General features: G+C 38.1%; 2 protein-coding genes across 6 annotated transcripts in view; one reads left to right on the forward strand and one right to left on the reverse strand.

The window, feature by feature from the left end:
- The window catches only part of DENND4C (DENN domain containing 4C), a 126917-nt gene that overhangs the window by 6436 nt on the left and 100261 nt on the right, over positions 1–20220 (forward strand). The window lies entirely within an intron of this gene.
- Positions 280–2387, reverse strand: LOC112650444 (40S ribosomal protein S19-like). Its single transcript, XM_049116171.1, has one exon. It carries the CDS (start codon positions 1742–1744, stop codon positions 1310–1312), a length of 435 nt encoding a protein of 144 aa, XP_048972128.1. The 5' UTR covers positions 1745–2387; the 3' UTR covers positions 280–1309.

The following is a 20220-nucleotide window of genomic DNA, read 5'->3' on the forward strand; positions in this document are numbered from 1 at the left end:
CTCCCCTCCCCTCCCCTCCCCTCCCCTCCCCTCCCCTCCCCTCCCCTCCCCTCCCCTCTCCTCTCCTCTCCTCTCCTCTTTCCTTCCTGTTTATTCCCTTTACCAGTTTGGAGATTATATGTGATCTGACTCCTTTTTTATTTTTTGTAAGTTTGGTTGTATTTCTGGTCTTTTTCTGTTCCATTGGTCTACGTTTTTATACCAACACTATATTGTCTTTATTATTTCTATATAGCAAACCTTACAGTCAGGTAGTGTATATCATTCAACATTGTCTTTTTTCAATATTGCTTTGGATATTTTAGATCTTTAGCATTTTCATATAAACTATAGACTAAGCTTACCAGTTTTTACAAAAAGCTGGTTCAGGAGAATTGACACCTTACTAATATTGAGTCTTCTGATACTTTAACATGGCATAGCTTTTCATTTATTTAGGTCTCTTTAGTACTTTTATGTAGCATTTTTGTAGTTTTTCTTTTGTAGGTCTTATATATATTTTGTTCTATTTATCCCTAAGTATTTCATGTTTTTTGATGCTTTCCACTGTCAATGATACTGTATTTTAAATTTCTTTTCCCAAAATTTTTTTTGATAAAATGTAGAAAATACAATTGATTCTTTTTGATTCTTTTGTATATTGTTTTGTAATTTGTTATCTTACTAAATTCACTTTTTATTTCTAGTACTTTTATGTAGATCCCTTAGGATTTTCTTCATACACAATCATATCTGCAGAGAAAGCCATTTTTGCTTCGTTTCTAGTCAGTATGCTGTTTTTTTTTTCCCTATTGTCACTGGCTAGATTAGTGCTATTCACTAGAAATATAATGTAACTTAGAATTTTTTAGTAGTCCCACAATAAGAGGCAATGATAAGTCATTACATGAAATACATTTTTTACTCCACTATCTCCTACATATTATTCACAGTAGTTTCCCCAGCACTGTCATCACAAATTACCACAAACCGTGTGGTTTAACACAACAAAAATTACTTCTGTCTTAGTTCTGGAAACTCAAGGTCTGAAATCAAGATGTTGACAGGGACTCAACACACTTTGAAAGCTCTAGGAAGGATTCCTTCCATTCCTCTTCTTATTTCTGGTGGTTGCTGGCAATCCTTAGATTATCCTAGATACAGGGCTATTTAGATTTTCCATTTCTTTTTTTGTCAGTTTTGGTAATTTGTGTCTTTTAAAAACTTTATCCATTTCACATGTTGTTGAATTTATTTTATTTATTTTATTATTTTATTATTTATTTATTTTTTTTTATGAATGAGGCAATTTGTTAACCCAGCATTTGTTCTAATGCTTCTTGTTGGCAGCTGCCACCTGTCTGGCGATTCTGTCCAGATCCTGCTGTCCCTGAGGTGTCAGTTTGCGGCCCCCATCTTGGTCCTTTTCTACCATTTTCAGCCCTTCTAGGGCTTGGAGGATCCTGTGGGCCATGCTCTTGGAGCCTCTGCTGAAGTGGCTGGGCATGACCCCATTTCTCTGACATCCCCCAGAGATCTTAGTCATGGAGCCGACCCCAGCGCCACCCCGGAGGTACAGGTGCTGTGCTGTGGAAGCAGCTCGTGTGTAGAACCAGTTCTCATCGTAGGGAGCAAGCTCTTTATGCTTGACCAGCTTAACAGTGTCCACCCATTCAGGGACTTTCAGCTTCCCAGACTTTTTGAGGAAGGCTGCCAGAATTCTGATGAACTCCTGGTTCACGTCTTTTACAGTAACTCCAGGCATCCTGCGGTCTGCGTGCTGCCAGCCAGGGGAAAGATGTTGTTTAATTTATAGATGTGAAAGTATTTATGATGTACCCCTGTTATTTTTTTAATGTCTAAAAATATACCTTCTTTTGTAATTTCACCTCTTGCTTTTTTTTTTTTGATTTAGAGGTATTGATTTCTATTGCTATTACTTGTCCATTTTCAATTTTACTAATTTCTGTTCTTTTAATTTTTTTTCCCTCTGCTTACTCTTGACTTAATTTGCTTTTCTTTTTCTACCTTCTTAAGGGGAATCCTTAGACCACTAATTTAAAAACTTTCCTCTTTTCTAATATGAGTGCACCATTGGGTGCTTATGCAAAGGATACAAAAATAGTGATTTGAAGGGGCACATGCACCCAGCACTATCAACAATAGCCAAATTATGGGAAGAACCCAAAAAGAGAAAAGGAGGCAAACCATAAAAGACAACTATAGAGAATAAACTGAAGGTTGCTGAGGGGAGGTAGGCAGAGAGGTAATAGGTATTAAGGAGAGTACTTGCTATGATGAGTGCTGGGTTATGTAATAATGAATGACCAAATTCTACTCCTGAATCTAATATTTCACTATATGTTAAGTAACTAAAATGTAAGTAAAAACTTAAAAATACAAAAAAAAAAAAAACCCATAAAAAGTCCACCAAAAAACACACCAATCTGTCAGTTTGTGCTCCATATACTTTCTTGCTCTCTTGTTAGGTGTATGCACTTTTAGGATTGTTAGGCTTGATGAATGAACTCTTTTATTGTTATCATGAAATGTTTCTCTTTATCCTTGTTTTGAAGTTCTTCTTTGCCTGTTGTTAATAAGACCCCTTGTGGGATGGCTGGGTGGCTCAGTCAGTTAAGCAACTGATTCTTGGTTTTGTCTTTTTTTTTTTTTTTATTGATTCTTGGTTTTGGCTCAGGTCGTGATCTTACCATCATGATTGATCTTCCTCGCGAAAACTCATAATCCCTCTGTAATCTTAAGAAAAACATCAGAAAAATTCCAGTAGAGGAACATCCTAAAAAATGCCCGACCGGTACTCCTCTAAACTGTTATGATCATGAAGAACAAGGAGCATTTAAGAAACTGTTGTACCTAGAAGTAGCCTCAGGAGACATGGCAACTCAATGTAATGATGTGTCTAGAGATCCTAGAATAGAAGAAGTACATTAGGTAAAAACTAAGGCAATCTGAACAAACTGTAGACTTTAGTTAATAATAAGGTGTTAACATTGGTTCATTAATTGTAACAAATGTCAGTAAGATGTTAATAATAGGAGAAACTGAGTCCAAGGTATAGAGAAATCTCTGTACTACCTTTTCAAATTTTCTCTAAATCTAAAACTGTTCTAAAAAATAAAATCTAAAATCATCCTGAAAACCTATGAACTCAGCCTGAGATTTAAAGAGAGAACAGTTGGAATGCTACAGTGAGAAGAGTTTGCTTCTCACTGTGGTATTCTATCAAGCACAGCTTGTTTTTAGCCACTCTGCACTGAGCAAAATGACTAGATAGAACTCACCACAAAAGAAAGAATCAGAAACAGTACTCTTCCACAGAGTTACAGAATTTGGATTACAATTCAATGTCAGAAAGCCAATTCAGAAGCACAATTATGAAGCTACTGGTGGCTCTAGAAAAAAGCATAAAGGATTCAAGAGACTTCATGTCTGCAGAATTTAGATCTAATCAGACTGAAATTAAAAATCAATTAAATGAGATGCAATCCAAACTGGAGTTCCTAACGATGAGGGTTAACAAGGTAGAAGAACAACTGAGTGACAAAGAAGACAAGTTGATGGCAAGGAAGGAAGCTGAGGAAAAAAGAGAAAAACAATTAAAAGATCATGAGGAAAGGTTAAGGGAAATAAATGACAGCCTCAGGAGGAAAAATCTACATTTAATTGGGGTTCCAGAGGGCGCCGAAAGGGACAGAGGACCAGAAAGTGTATTTGAACAAATCATAGCTGAGAACTTCCCTGACTTGGGAAGGGAAACAGACATTCAGATCCAGGAGATAGATCACCCCCTAAAATCAATAAAAACTGTTCAACACCCCGATATTTAATAGTGAAACTTGCAAATTCCAAAGATAAAGAGAAGATCCTTAAAGCTGCAAGAGACAAGAGAACCCCTAACCTTTATGGGGAGAAGTATTAGGTTAACAGCAGACCTCTCCACAGAGACCTGGCAGGCCAGAAAAGTCTGGCAGGATATATTCAGGGTCCTAAATGAGAAGAACATGCAGCCAAGAACACTCTATCCAGCAAGGCTCTCATTCAGAATAGGAGAGATAAAGAGCTTCCAAGATAGGCAGAAACTGAAAGAATATGTGACCACCAAACCAGCTCTGCAAGAAATATTAAGGGAGACTCTGTAAAAGAAGAAGTCCAAGGAAATAATCCACAAAAACAGGGACTGAATAGATATCATGATGACACTAAATTCATATCTTTCAGTAGTAACTCTGAACATGAATGGGCTTAATGATCCCATCAAAAGGTGCAGGGTTTCAGACTGGATAAAAAAGCAAGACCCATCTATTTGCTGTCTACAAGAAACTCATTTTAGATGTAAGGACACCTACAGCCTGAAAATAAAAGGTTGGAGAACCATTTACCATTCAAAGGGTCCTCAAAAGAAAGCAGAGGTAGCCATCCTCATATCAAATAAATTAAAGTTTATCCCAAAGACTGTAATAAGAGATGAAGAGGGACACTATATCATACTTAAAGGATCTATCCAACAAGAGGACCTAATAATCATGAATATTTATGCTCCGAATGTGGGAGCTGCCAAGTATATCAATCAATTAATAACCAAAGTTAAGACATACTTAGATAATAATACACTTGGTGACTTCAGTGTAGTGCTTTCTACAATTGATAGGTCTTATAAGCACAACATCTCCAGAGAAACAAGAGCATTAAGTGATATACTGGACCAGATGGATTTCACAGATATTTACAGAACTTTACATCCAAATGCAACTAAATTCTCATTCTTCTCAAGTGCACATGGAACTTTCTCCAGAATAGACCACATACTGGGTCACAAATCAGGTCTTAACTGATACCAAAAGATTGGGATTGTCCCCTGCATATTTTTAGACCATAGTGCTTTGAAACTAGAACTAAACCACAAGAAGAAGTTTGGAAGGATTTCAAACACGTGGACGTTAAAGACCATCCTGCTAAAAGATGAAAAGGTCAACCAGGAAATTAGAGAAGAATTAAAAAGATTCATGGAAACTAATGAGAATAAAGATACAACCATTCAAAATCTTTGGGATACAGCAAAAGCAGTCCTGAAGAGGAAATACATCGCAATACAAACATCCATCCAAAAACTGGAAGGAACTCAAATACAAAAGCTAACCTTGCAGCTAAAGGAGCTGGAGAAGGAGCAGCAAATAAAACCTTCACCCAGCAGAAGAAGACAGTTAATAAAGATTCGAGCAGAACTCAATGAAATAGAGACCAGAAGAACTGTGGAACAGATCAACAAAACCAGGAGTTGGTTCTTTGAGAGAATTAATAAGATAGATAAACCATTAGCCAGCCTTATTAAAAAGAAGAGAGAAAAGACTCAAATTAATAAAATCATGAATGAGAAAGGAGAGACCATCACCAATACCAAGGAAATACAAATGATTTAAAAAACTTATTATGAGCAGCTATATGCTAATAAATTAGGCAATCTAGAAGAAATGGGCACATTTCTGGAAAACCACAAACTCCCAAAACTGGAACAGGAAGAAATAGAAAACCTGAACAGGCCGATAACCAGGGAGGAAATTGAAGCAGTCATCAAAAACCTCCCAAGACACAAAAGTCCAGGGCCAGATGGCTTCCCAGGGGGGTTCTATCAAACGTTTAAAGAAGAAACCATACCTATTCTACTAAAGCTGTTCAGAAAGATAGAAAGAAATGGAGTACTTCCAAACTCGTTCTATGAGGCCAGCATCACCTTAATTCCAAAACCAAAGACCCCACCAAAAAGGAGAATTATAGACCAGTATCCTTGATGAACACATGAAAAATTCTCAACAAGATACTAGCCAATAGGATCCAACAGTACATTTTTTTTAAATATTTTATTTATTTATTCATAGAAACACAGAGAGAGAATGAGAGGCAGAGACACAGGCAGAGGGAGAAGCAGGCTCCATGCAGAGAGCCCGACATGGGACTTGATCCAGGGTCTCCAGGATCACGCCCTGGGCTGCAGGCGGCCCTAAACCGCTGTGCCACCAGGGCTGCCCGATCCAACAGTATATTAAGAAGGTTATTCACCATGACCAAGTGGGATTTATTCCAAGAATGCAAGGCTGGTTCAACACTTGTAAAGCAATAAATGTGATAGATCATATCAACAAGAGAAAAAAAGAACCATATGATCCTCTCAAGAGATGTAGAGAAAGCATTTGACAAAATACAGCATCCATTCCTCATCAAAACTCTTCAGAGTGTAGAGATAGAGGGAACATTCCTCAGCATCTTAAAAGCCATCTATGAGAAGCCCACAGTAAATATGTGGGAATATTCTCAATGGGGAAACACTGGGAGCGTTTCCCCTAAGATCAGGAACACGACAGGGATGTCCACGCTCACCACTGCTATTCAACATAGTATTAGAAGTCCTAGCCTCAGCAGTCAGGCAACAAAAAGAAATAAAAGGCATTCAAATTGGCAGAGAAGTCAAACTCTCCCTCTTCACAGATGACATGATACTGTACATAGAAAACCCAAAAGACTCCACCCCAAGATTGCTACAACTCAGACAGCAATTCGGCAGTGTGGCAGGATACAAAATCAATGCCCAGAAATCAGTGGCATTTCTATACACTAACAATGAGACTGAAGAAAGAGAAATTAAGGAGTTAATCCCAATTACAGTTGCACCCAAAAGCATAAGATACCTAAGAATAAGCCTAACCAAAGAGGTAAAGGATCTATACCCTAAAAACTACAGATCACTTCTGAAAGAAATTAAGGAAGACACAAAGAGATGGAAAACTATTCCATGATCATGGATTGGAAGAATTAATATTGTGAAAATGTCCATGCTACCCAGGGCAATTTATACATTTAATACAATCCCTATCAAAATACCATGGACTTTCTTCAGAGAGTTGGAACAAATCATCCTAAGATTCGTGTGGAATCAGAAAAGACCCTGAATAGCCAGGGGAATATTAAAAAAGAAAACCACATCTGGGGGCATCACAATGCCAGATTTCAGGTTGTACTACAAAGCTGTGGTCATCAAGACAGTGTGGTACTGGCACAAAAACAGACACATAAATCAATGGAACAGAATATTCAGAAATGGGCCCTCAACTCTATGGTCAACTAATATTTGACAAAGCAGGAAAGACTATCCACTGGAAAAAAAGACAGTCTCTTCAACAAATGGTGCTGGGAAAATTGGACATCCACATGGAGAATAATGAAACTAGACCATTCTCTTACACCATGCACAAAGATAAACTCAAAATTGATGAAAGATCTAAATGTGAGACGAGAATCTATCAAAATCCTAGAGGAGAATGCAGGCAACACCCCTTTTGAATTTGGCCACAGCAACTTCTTGCAAGATACATCCATGAAGGCAAGAGAAACAAAAGCAAAAATGAATTATTGGGACTTAATCAAGATAAAAAGCTTCTGCCCAGCAAAAGTAACAGTCAACAAAACTAAAAGACAACCTACCAAATGGGAGAAGATATTTGCAAATGACCTATCTGATAAAGGGCTAGTATCCAAGATCTATAAAGAACTGATTAAACTTAACAGCAAAGAAACAAACAATCCAATCATGAAATGGGCAAAAGGCATGAACAGAAATTTCACCAAAGAAGACATACACATGGCCAACAAGCACATGAGAAAATGCTCCACATCACTGGCCATCAGGGAAATACAAATCAAAACCACAATGAGATACCACCTCACACCAGTGAGAATGGGGCAAATTAACAAGACAGGAAACAACAAATTTTGGAGAGGATGTGGAGAAAGGGGAACCCTCTTGTACTGTTGGTGGGAATGTGAACTGGTGCAGCCACTCTGGAAAACTGTGTGGAGGTTCCTCAGAGTTAAAAATTGATCTGCCCTAAGACCCAGCAATTGCACTGCTGGGGATTTACCCCAAAGATACTGATGCAGTGAAACACCAGAACACCTGCCCCCCAATGTTTCTAGCAGCAATGTCCACAATAGCCAAACTGTGGAAGGAGCCTCGGAGTCCATCGAAAGATGGATGAAAGACGATGTGGTCTATGTATACAATGGAATATTAGTTAGCCATTAGAAATGACAAATACCCATCATGTGCTTTGACGTGGATGGAACTGGAGGGTATTATGCTGAGTGAAATAATTCAATTGGCGAAGGACAAACATATGGTCTCATTCATTTGGGGAATATAAAAATTAGTGAAAGGGAATAAAGGGAAAGGAGAGAAAATGAGTGAAAATATCAGTGAGGGTGACAAAACATGAGAGACCTACTCTGGGAAATGAACAAGGTGTAGTGGAAAGGGAGGTGGGGGGTTGGGGTGACTGGGTTGATGGGCACTGAGGTGAGGACTTGGCAGGATGAGCACTGGGTGTTTGCTATATGTTGGCAAATTGAACTCCAATAAAAAAAATTTAAAAAAGTCTAGGGGTGCATGGGGTAGCTCAGTCAGTGAAACATTTGCATTTAGCTCAGGTCATGATCTCAAGCGTCCTGAAATTGAGCCCTGAGTTGGGCTCCCTGCTCAGTGGGCAGTCTGCTTGAGATATTCTCTCTCTCTCTCTCTCTCTCCCCCTCCCTCCCTCTCCCTCTCCCTCTCCCTCTCCTTCTCCCTCTCCCTCTTTCCCTCTTCCCCCCCTGCCCCGCCCACTCATACTCTTTTTCTCTCTCAAATAAATAAATAAATAAATAAATCTTTTAAAAAAATATGGCCACTCAGGCTTTCTTACATGTTGAATGTTTTTGCATACTTGCACTTTTTTAAAACATAGATTAAAAAAAATTTCTAAATAATTTTTATTTATTTTAGAGAGGGAGTGTGCAGGTGAGTGTGAGCAGGAGGGAAGAGCAGAGGGAGGAGGAAACACACCCTGGAACTTTTATAGTATAGCATTTTATATTTAGGTCTGTGATCCATTTTAAGTTACTTTTTGTAGAAGGTGTAAGATCTCAATCTAAATTCTTTTTTTTTTTTTTTGCATATGGAGATACAATTTTGTACCACTATTGGCTGAAAGACTATACTTTATTGACATTTGCCTTTGCTCCTTTGCCAAAGGTCAGTCATCCTTTAACTTTTAATATATTTATGTCTTAATATTTAAACATGTTTCCAAGAGGTAGTTTAGAGTTGAGTGTTATTTTTTTTAATCTAGTCCAATAAGTTCCATCTTTTAATAGGAGTCTTTTAAAAAAAAAGATTTTATTTACTTATTTGAAAGAGAGAGAGTGAGCACAGGCAGGATGAGAGGCAGAAGGAGAAGGAGAAGTAGACTGCCCACTGGATAGGGAGCCTGACATGGGATTCTGGGATCACGATCTGAGGCCAAAAGCAGACACTTAATCGACTGAGCCATCAGGCACCGCTAATAGTAGTCTTTAGTGCACTTAAAATGAAAAAAAAAATCAGTTTTATTGAGCTCTAACTTATACATCATAAAATTTACTCATTTAAAGAGTACAATTCAGTGGTTCTTAGTATATTAATGGAATTTTCCAGTCATCAGTGTAATCTCATTTAGAACACTTTCACCACAAAAAGAAACCTTGTGTCCATTAGCAATCACTGTCTTATTCTCCACTTCCCCACTGTAGCTCTAGGCAACCACTGATCTGTTTTCTGTCCCTGTAAGATTTGCCTATTCTGGACATTTCGTATGAATGAAATCCTATAGTATGTGATCTTTTGTAATCAACGGCTTTTATTTAGGATAAGGTTTTTGCGGTTCATTCATGTTGTATAAGTCATTCCTTTATTATTTTTTTAAATTGTGGCACAGTTCTCATAACAAAATTCACCATTTTAACTCAGTGGGGATAGGCAAAATAGATGGAGAATTAGAGATACAGGCTACCAATTATGGAATGTATAAGTCACGAGGTGAAAGGTACACAGCATAGGGAATATAGTCAGTGGTATTGTAATAGCATTGTATGGTGACCGATAGATAATAGGTACACTTGAGGTGAGCGCAGCATAATGTATGGACTTGGGGAATCACTATGTTGTGCCCCTGAAACTAATGTAATACTATGTATCAACTATATTCTTCAATTTAAAATGACAATAAAAAAAAAAGTAAAAAAAAAAGTGGGCCATTTTGACAATTTAAAAATGCACAAGTTCTCATAATATTACTGTGAAATAAAGGAAATCAGGGATCCATGGGTGGCGCAGTGGTTTGGTGCCTGCCTTTGACCCAGGGCGCGATCCTGGAGACCTGGGATCGAATCCCACGTCAGGCTCCCTGCATGGAGCTTGCTTCTCCCTCTGCCTGTGTCTCTGCCTCTCTCTCTCTCTCTCTCTCTCTCTCTGTGACTATCCTAAATAAATAAATAAAAAATATTAAAAAAAAATAAAAATAAAAATGCACAATTCAGTGGCATTTAGTACATTCACAGTGTTACACAACTGTCACTATTATGGAGTTCCAGAATGTTTTCATCACCCTAAAAGGAAGCTCTCCTCCCCACGCTAGCTCCTGGCAACAACTAGTCTGCTTGCTTTTTCTATGGATTTGCCTATTCTGGATATTTCCTATAGATGAAAATATGCAGTATGTGACTTTTTTTTTTTTAAATTGAGGCAAAATTGGTATAAAACATACTAGTTTCAGGTGTATAGCCTAGTAATTCGATTTTTGTATACAATACGAAGTATCGACTAGTTATCATCTGTTACAGATCAGTTGACCCTCTTCACCCATTTCACCCTCCCTGAATCCCCTTCTCTTCTCATAACTACTGATCTTTTCTCTGTATCTGTGAGTTTTGTTTTGTTTTTTAGATTCCACATATAAGTGAAATCATATAGTATCTACCCTTCTCTGTCTGACTTACTTCACTTAATATACTTAAGGTCCATCCAGGTTGTCACAAGTGCAAGATTTAATTAATTAATTAAATAATTAAGATTTCCTTCTTTTCATGGCTCAGTAATACTCTAGTGTGTGTATATGTATGCACACACACATCTTTGTCCACTCATCCATCAGTGGACACTTCAGTTGTTTCCATATCTTGACTATTGTAAAAAATGCTGCAGTAAACATATGAGTGATTATATCTTTATGAATTAATGTTTTTGTTTTCTTTGGATAAATACCCAGAAGTGGAATGTAACTGGATCATATGGTATTTCTGTTTTTAGAGGAACCTGCATACTGTTTTCCATAGTGACTGTACCAGTTTATATTCCCACTGACAGTAGATGAGAGATTTTTTCCATATCCTCTCCAACCCTTGTTTCTTTTTTTTTTTTTTTAATTTTTATTTATTTATGATAGTCACACACAGAGAGAGAGAGAGGCAGAGACATAGGCAGAGGGAGAAGCAGGCTCCTTGCACCGGGAGCCCGACGTGGGATTCGATCCCGGGTCTCCAGGATCGCGCCCTGGGCCAAAGGCAGGCGCCAAACCGCTGCGCCACCCAGGGATCCCCAACCCTTGTTTCTTTATGTTAATTGCCATTCTAACAGGTGTAAGGTAATATCTCACTGTGGTTTTGATTTACATTTCCCTGATAATTACTGATGTAATATCATTAATAGGTTAATGCTTTCGAGGTTCATCCATGTTAGGGCATGCATCAGTTGCCCTAACTTAATTCTCCTTATGGCTGAATAATACCCTATTTGCATGGAAAGACCACATTTTGCTTATGGATTCTGACTTGATGGATATTTGGGTTGTTTCTGTGTTTTGGCAATTTTATTTATTTCTTTATTTTTTAAAATTTTATTTATTCATGAGACCGAGAGAAAGAGAGAGGCAGAGACACAGGCAGAGGGAGAAGCAGGCTCCATGTAGGGAGCCCGATGTGGGACTCGATCCCAGGACTCTAGGACCACACCCTGGGCCAAAGGCAGGCGCTAAACCGCTGAGCCACCCAGGGATCCTTTGGCAATTTTAAGTAGTGCTACTATGAATATTTGTGTACAAGTTTTTATAGGGACATATGTTTTCATTTGGCTTAAATTTAGTGAAATTATTATTATTATTTTTAAAGATTTTATTTATTTAATCATGAGAAACACAGAGAAAGAGAGGCAGAGAAACAAACAGAGGGAGAAGCAGGCTCCATACAGGGAGCCTGATGTGGGACTCGATCCCAGGTCTCTAGGATCACGCCCTGGGCTGAAGGCGGTGCTAAACCGCTGAGCCACCTGGGCTGCCCAAATTTAGTGAAATTATTGATAAAGTTGGGTTTGAATCTATTACCTTGCTATTTATTTTTAAATAAAAATCTATCTGTTCTTTTTTTTTGTTGTTCTTTTTTTTTTTTAAGTTTATTTATTTATTTATTTATGAGAGACAGAGATAGAGGCAGAGACACAGGCAGAGGGAGAAGCAGGCTCCTGCAGGGAGCCTGATGTGGGACTCGATCCCGGGACCCCGGGACCACGACCTGAGCCAAAGGTAGACGCTCAACCACTGAGCCACCCAGGTGCCCTATCTGTTCTTTTTTGGATTGAATATATTTTAGTATTCTATCTCCACATTGTCTTCATTGTCTTGTTAGCTATAAGTTCTTTTTTTTTTTAAGTAGTTGCCTTAGAGCTTATAAATGAATCTTTATAATTTACTAGTTTATCTTCAAATAATGTTCTACTATGTCATGTATAACCTAGGACTCTTTTTTTTTTTAAAGATTTATTAATTTATTTGAGAGAGAGAGAGAGCGAGCATAGGAGCGTGAGAGCAGGAGCAGAGGGAGAGGCAGAGTCCTTGCTGAGCAGGGAGCCCGATGTGGGGCTTGAACCCAGGACCTCAGGATCATGACCTGAGCCAAAGGTGGACACTTAAATGACTGAGCCACCCAGGCAAGCCAGGACTCTTACTTACTTACTTATTTATTTGAAGATTTGTTTATTTGAGAAAGTGAGAGAGCATGAACAGGTGGAAGGTCAGAGGGAGAGGGAGAGGGCAGGGAGCCCAATATGGGGCTCAGTCCCAGGGCCCCAAGATCATTATTTGAGCTGAAGTCAGATGCCCAACTAATTGAGCCACCCAGGTGCCCCAGTAACCTGGAACTCTTTATTCAGTACACTTCTATTCTTTTCCATTCTTCTTTGTCATTAAAAACAGAGTAATGCTAGTTTTACCTTATTGGGTTGTTAGGAGTGTGAAATGAGTCAATGTAAAGTACTTTGAACATAGCTCATGCTTTTATTTATATTGGGAATAATAGAAGAAGACTTCATTAGGATTTTTGGAATCTATAGCTTATTTCTTTTCCAGCCTGCTTCAGCTAGCTGCTTCCATGATCGCACCCAAGACTGTTGGTTCTCCATTCTGGCTGTAAATTACAGTTAATTGAGCAGCTTAAAAATATGCTAATATGCCACCCTCAAATTCTTATTTAATTGGTTTGATAAGTATTTTTTAAAGTGTTCCAGCTGTTTCCATTGTGTAGTTAGGGTGGGGAACCATTGCCCTAGACTTTATGACCATAATCTGTAACTGAAAGTATTTTAAGCATCTGACTTCCATCTCGTCTTTTGCTAGCTTATATACTCTAGTACCCTATTTTGATATTTTTTAGATTCCATCGAGATCCAGGTCATTAGCCACATCACTTTTTCACTGTCTGCCATCCCCCTGCCTATAGTAATTTCTTTCCTTATCCAGTTATATTGATTTAGTGAATAAAGGCCTTGCATTGGCTCCAGACTCAGTTTGGAGTCTGCAGGATGCTTGGGATTCTCTCTTCCTCTCCTCCTCTCCCTGTTCCTGAGTGCACGCTCTCTAAGATTTTGTTTATTGGAGAGAGAGGGAGAAAGTGGGCACATGAGTGAGAGAGGAGAGGGGTCAGAAGGAGAGGGAGAAGCTGACTCCTGGCTGAACAGAGAGCTCAATGCGGGGCTCCATCCCAGGACTCCCAGGTCATGATCTGAGCTGCCCAGGCCCCCAAAATAGATTAAAAAAAACAAACCCCAAAACAAAGCAACCCTATAATTGAGGCAAACTTCAGTTCTAATTAATTCATTACTTTGCCAACTCTACTTCCTTGAACCTGAGTGGCTGAGTGTGATTGGAGGAAACAGAACAGTGCTGGCTGGTCTCACTTTACATTTATGGCCAAAAACATCACTTGTTCCCCCAGTGTTACTGTGTCATTTTGCTCTTCCACTCTGACTACTAAGACTAATCTCTTTTCTTTCACTCTTGGCCATGTATGTATGTACGCCTTTCTTGATTGCACTGTGAAAATAAGCTCCTGTGGTGTCTCTTTCTTTCCCTGATTTGCTTTATTTTCCTCATAGTACTTATGTTTCCTTATTTATTTATAAGTTTATACTTGTTTACTGATTATTTCCCAACTATAAGCTCCATAAAGATAGGGCATTTGGTGTTTTCATTACTTTAATTCCCAACATTTAGAACAATGTCTAAGGCTCAGTCCTAGGTTATTAATAAACCAGAGTGATTGATTAGCAAATATAGAGCTCTTTCCTGTTAGCTACAAAACTATGAAATATTTATGAGTAATCCACAGAAGACCTAGATGAAAAAGATTATGATACCTTGCTTAAGAGCTTTTTTTTTTTAAAAAAAAAAAAAACGACCTGAATAAAATAGCCATACCATGCTCCTGAGTAGAGAACTTTATATTGCAAAGATGTCCATTCTCCTTAAATAAACTATGTCTTAGAGCAACTTTAAAAAAAATCTCAACTCCCACCCCGACCCCTCTCTACCTCCACTGAAACTTGATAAGTATGGGTGAATAAGGTTGGAAAGTCTTAAAAAAAAAAATGAAGAGGGAGTTTGCCAGGTCAGAAAACATTTAGAGCTATTATAATTAACTATGGGTGATACTAGCTTGAATATTGATTAATGAAACAAAACAAAGGTTTCATTTTTAGAGGATTATATAGGATATTAATATATGAGAGGGATCCCTGGGTGGCGCAGCGGTTTGGCGCCTGCCTTTGGCCCAGGGCGCGATCCTGGAGACCCGAGATTGAATCCCACGTCGGGGTCTCGGTGCATGGAGCCTGCTTCTCCCTCTGCCTATGTCTCTGCCTCTCTCTCTCTGTGACTATCATAAATAAATAAAAATGTTTAAAAATATATATATATGAGAAAGATGTGAAGAGAATTATTCACTAAGTTAACCTTTCTCTAATAAGTAGAGGACAGAGTTAAATTTTATTCTGTAGAGCATTTTTATTTTTTTAAAGTTATCTTTCTTTTTTTTTTTTTTTTTTAAGATTTTATTTGTTCATGAGACCCACAGAGAGAGGCAGAGACATAGGCAGAGGGAGAAGCAGGCTCCCTGCAGGGATCTGGATGTGGGACTCCATCCCAGGACCCTAGGATCACGACCTGAGCCAAAGACAGATGCTCAACCACTGAGCCACCCAGGTGTCCCCTTAGAGCATTTTTTTTTTTTAAAGATTTTATTTATTTATTCATGATAGCCACACAGAGAGAGACAGAGAGGCAGAGACACAGGCAGAGGGAGAAGCAGGCTCCCTGCAGGGAGCCCGACGTGGGATTCGATCCCAGGTCTCCAGGATCGCGCCCCGGGCCAAAGGCAGGCGCCAAACCGCTGTGCCACCCAGGGAGCCCCCCATAGAGCATTTTTTTTAATTTTTCTTTTTTAAAAATTTTTTTTTTAATTTATTTATGATAGTCACAGAGAGAGAGAGAGAGAGAGAGAGAGAGAGAGAGGCAGAGGGAGAAGCAGGCTCCATGCACCGGGAGCCGACGTGGGATTCGATCCCGGGTCTCCAGGATCACGCCCTGAGCCAAAGGCAGGCGCTAAACCGCTGCGCCACCCAGGGATCCCGCATAGAGCATTTTTAAAGCAGTGATGCCCATTAGGTATATTTAAGATGTGTGGATCTCTTTACTCTTTACAGTAAGGGATCTAGTTAACTAAACCTAATCCTTAGGTCACCTTGTGTTTTATAAAATAGTTCTCTCATTCCTTGACAGCTTAATTTTTTTTTTTTTTAAAGTAGGCTCTCTGCCTAGCGCAGAGCCCAGCATGGGACTTGAACTCATGACCTTGAGATCAACACCTGAGCTGAGATCAAGAGTCAGATGCCACCTAGGCGCCTGGACAGTTTAATCTGATAAAGTTGACCTCTCTTCCATTTAATTTGCTCCAGTTTTCACTATGTATTTAGTAGTCAAATACTTAATACATTTCTTGTAAACTAATACTGAATAGACTGTGAATGAGAGACTGAAATGCCTCAAGTATGTATGTTTTGCTGCTTTGTGATCTCTATTGTAGATCCTCATGGCTGGTTCTGGGCTATTTATGAATTGGTGAGGTTGCCAGATAGAGTTTTAGAAACCTGTGAGGTGTGAATTTATCCCACAGTCACTTTATGCTCAGTGAATAAAGTTTAGGAATAATAATTCAGCTTTTAAGGAAAACAAAGGAAAAAAGTCCATGGGGGAAAACTGAATTTATTAGATATTTGTCTTGCATCTCTCTCTCTCTCTGTATACTTAAATATATATAAATGTGTATGTGTATATGTATGCAATAACTTAGCAGGTTTTATTTACTTTTCCAACTTTATATGTGTATGTATACGTATGTATGCAATAACTTAGCAGGTTTTATGTTCTACTTTTCCAGCTTTATAGAGTTCTGTTAAAATTGGGAATATTCAGATTGGCAATTATGCTTTCTGACTACTTACTGAGTTTAAACCAATGTTATTCTACTCTGTTGTTTTCTTACCTCTTGCACTTTCCTCCATTTCCCCCTATACTTTTGTTGAAATCTTGGAGAACATGAGCTGCTTTTAAAAAAGCTTTTAATTTGGTGGCACAGTCAGTTAAGCGTGTCTGACTCTTGATTTCGGCCCAGGTCCTGATCTCAGGGTTTTGAGATCAAGCCCTGCATAGGGCTCTGCGCTGGGCATGGAGCCTGTTTAAAGTTCTTTCTCTCCCTCTCCCTCTCCCCCTTTATCTTTCCTTCTTAAACAAAACGAAACAAAACAAAATGAAACAAAACCCACCAAAAAAAACACTTTTATTTTGATAATAAATTCAGAAAAGTTGAAGATATTGTAATGAGTTCCTTCTACACCCTTCACTTAAATTTACCAGTTATTAACATTTTATTACATTAATACACTCTTTTTGTGCATAGTATTATTTATATTTTCATTTTTTAAAGTATGCTTTATGCACAATATTGGCTTGAACTCACAACCCCAACATCAAGAGTTGCATGCTCTACTGATTGAGCCAGCCTGGCCCCTCCAGTGCATAGTATTATTTTTTGATTAAACCATTTGAGAATAAGTTCAGCATGTATTTCCTTAGAATAAGAAATTCTCTTACAGAATATAATGGTCACATTAGGTAGATCAGCGTTGTTACAAAATGAATCTATAGCTTACACTGAAATTTCTCCAGTACTGTTTATTTATATCACCTTTTTGTTTTTCTGATCCCAGATGCATTCTAGGATTACACATTGAATTTAGTTGTCATTTATTTGGTACTTAGTTGGATTTTCTACATAGTCATATCTGCAAATAACGTTTTTTATTTATCTTCTATCTTAATTTCTTCCTTCTGTTTTCTTTGACTTTATTTTGGTATTCCTTTTTTAGTTTATTATTATTATTTTTTAAAAGATTTTATTCATTTATTCATGAGAGACAGAGAAGGGGGGCGGGGGAGAGGCTGGGACACAGGCAGACGGAGAAGCAGGCTCTTTGCAAGGACCCCGATGTGGGACCTGATCCCGGGTCTCCAGGATCACACCCTGGGCCCAAGGCAGGCACCAAACCACTGAGCCACCCAGGGATCCCTTTTTAGTTTCTTTAAATTGAAGTTTGGATTATTAATTTGGGAACTTGCTTTTTTTTTTTTCTAATAAATGCTTAATGGTATGTTCTCCTGAGTACTGCTTTAACTGCATTCTGCAAATTTTGATGTTGTCTTTTGTTTTTTGTTTAAAATATTTTGTAATTTCCTTAAATTTCCTCTAGAACACTGAATTATTTAGTAGTGTATTTATTTTCTAAGTGTTTTGAGATTTTCCTGTTATTCTTCTGTTGTCATTGTTTTGATGCTCAGATTTTAATCTCTTTTAATTTGGAACTTTGAAACTTTTTCCCCCATTTCATTATATTGACTTTTTAAAAATTCCGCCCTTTAGTTTTATTTATTTGATTGAATTATAGTTGACACACAGTGTTACATTAGTTTCACATGCACAGAATAGTGACTGCACAGCTCTCTACATTATGCTGTTCTCACCACAAATATAGCTACCATTTTGTCACCATACAGCACTATTACAGTACTATTAATTATGTTACTTATGGTGTACCTGTCATCCTTGTGACTTACTCGTTCCATAACTGGAAGCTGTATCTCCCCTTCCCCTTCACCCTTTTGCCCATCCTGTCTTTCTCTGTAGTAACCATCAGTTTGTTCTCTGTATTTGTGGGCCTTCTTCTGCTTTTGTTTGTTTTGTTTCATATTTTAGATTCTACATATAAGTGAAATCATATGAAACATGTCCTTCTCTGTCTGACTTACGTCACTTAGTATAATATTTTCCAGATCAGTTGATGTTTTTCTGTATGGCAAGGCCTCTCTTTTTTTATGGCTGAGTAATATCCCATTATACACACACATACACACACATACCCATCCCACATCTTTATCCACTCATCTATCAAGATGGACACTGGGTTACTTCCATAACTTGGCTATTGTAAGTAATACTACAGTAAACATAAGGGTGCATATAACTTTTTGAATTAGTGTTTCTCTTTTCTGTGGGTAAATACTCAGTAATGGAATTAATACATCATGTGGTATTTCTAATTTTAATTTTTGAAGAACTTCCATGTAGTTTTCCATAGTAGCTGTACTAATTTACATTCCTACTAAGAGTATACAAGAGTTCCTTTATCTCTTTATCCTTACCAGTACTTGTAATTTCTTGTCTTTTGACACTAACCATTCTGATAGGTGTGAAGTGATATTTCATAGGGCCTTTGATATGAATTTCCCTGATAATTAGTGATGTTTTCATATGTCTCTTGTCATCTATATGTCTTTGGAGAAATATCTATTCAGGTCCTCTGCCCGTTTTTAAATTGGAGTGTTTACTTTTTTGGTGTTGAGTTATATACATTCTTTTTTAAAAAAAATATTTATTTATTAGTGAGAGACACAGAGAGAGAGGCAGAGACACAGGTATTGGGAGAAGCCGGCTCCTTGGGGAGCCCGATGTGGGACTTGATCTCCGGAATGAGCCAAAGACAGATGCTCAACCACTGAGCCACCCAAGCATCCCTAAATTCTTTTTTTGTTTGTTTTTTAAGAGATTTAATTTTTTTTGACAGAGTCAGAGTGCACACAAGAAGGGGGAACAGCAGAGGGAGAAAGAGGAGGAGATTCCCCGCTGAGCAGGGAGCCTGATGCAGGGCTCCATCCTAGGACCCTGGGGTCATGACCTGAGCTGAAGGCAGACACTTAACCAACTGAGCCACCAAGGCACTTTGAATTATATAAATTCTTTATGTATTTTTGATATTAGTCCTGTATTGGCTATATCAGTTGCAAATATCTTCTCCTGTTTAGTAGGTTGCTTTGTCATTTTGTTGATGATTTCCTTTGCTGTGCAAAAGCTTTTTATTTTGGTATAGCCTCAGTTTATTTTGGTATAGTCTCAATTTATTTTTACTTTTGTTTCCCTTGACTAGAATGCTCCCTTTGAGTTTGAGGTTGTTTAATCCCTCATGGTTAGATTAAGGCTATGCATTTTTAAAATCAGGAATACTACATAATTTATGTGGTATCCTTTGTGCATGACATCAGAAGGCATGTAATATCAGTTTGATTAATCATTAATGATGTTAATTTTGATTATTTGGTTAAAGTGGTGGCCATCAGCTTTCTCTGGTGTTACGTTTTATTTATTTATTTATTTATTTTAGGGTAGGTGGGGAGGAGCAGGGATAGAATCTTAATAAGCAGGTTCTATCCCTGGACCCTGACTTGAGCTGATCCCACAACCCTGAGATCATGACCTGAGTTGAAATCAAGAGTCCAGTGCTCAACCAACTGAACCATCCAGATGCCCTGATACATTTTATTCTTTTGTACTGACTAGTATGTTTGGGAAAAGACCTTGAAATTGTATAAATATCCTATATTCAATAGTCTTCTACCCAGTGGTTGTAGCATCCACTGGTAATTCTTGTTTGAAACTGAATACTAT

This window comes from Canis lupus, chromosome 11 (assembly GCF_003254725.2).
Source record: "Canis lupus dingo isolate Sandy chromosome 11, ASM325472v2, whole genome shotgun sequence".
NCBI lineage: Eukaryota > Metazoa > Chordata > Mammalia > Carnivora > Canidae > Canis > Canis lupus.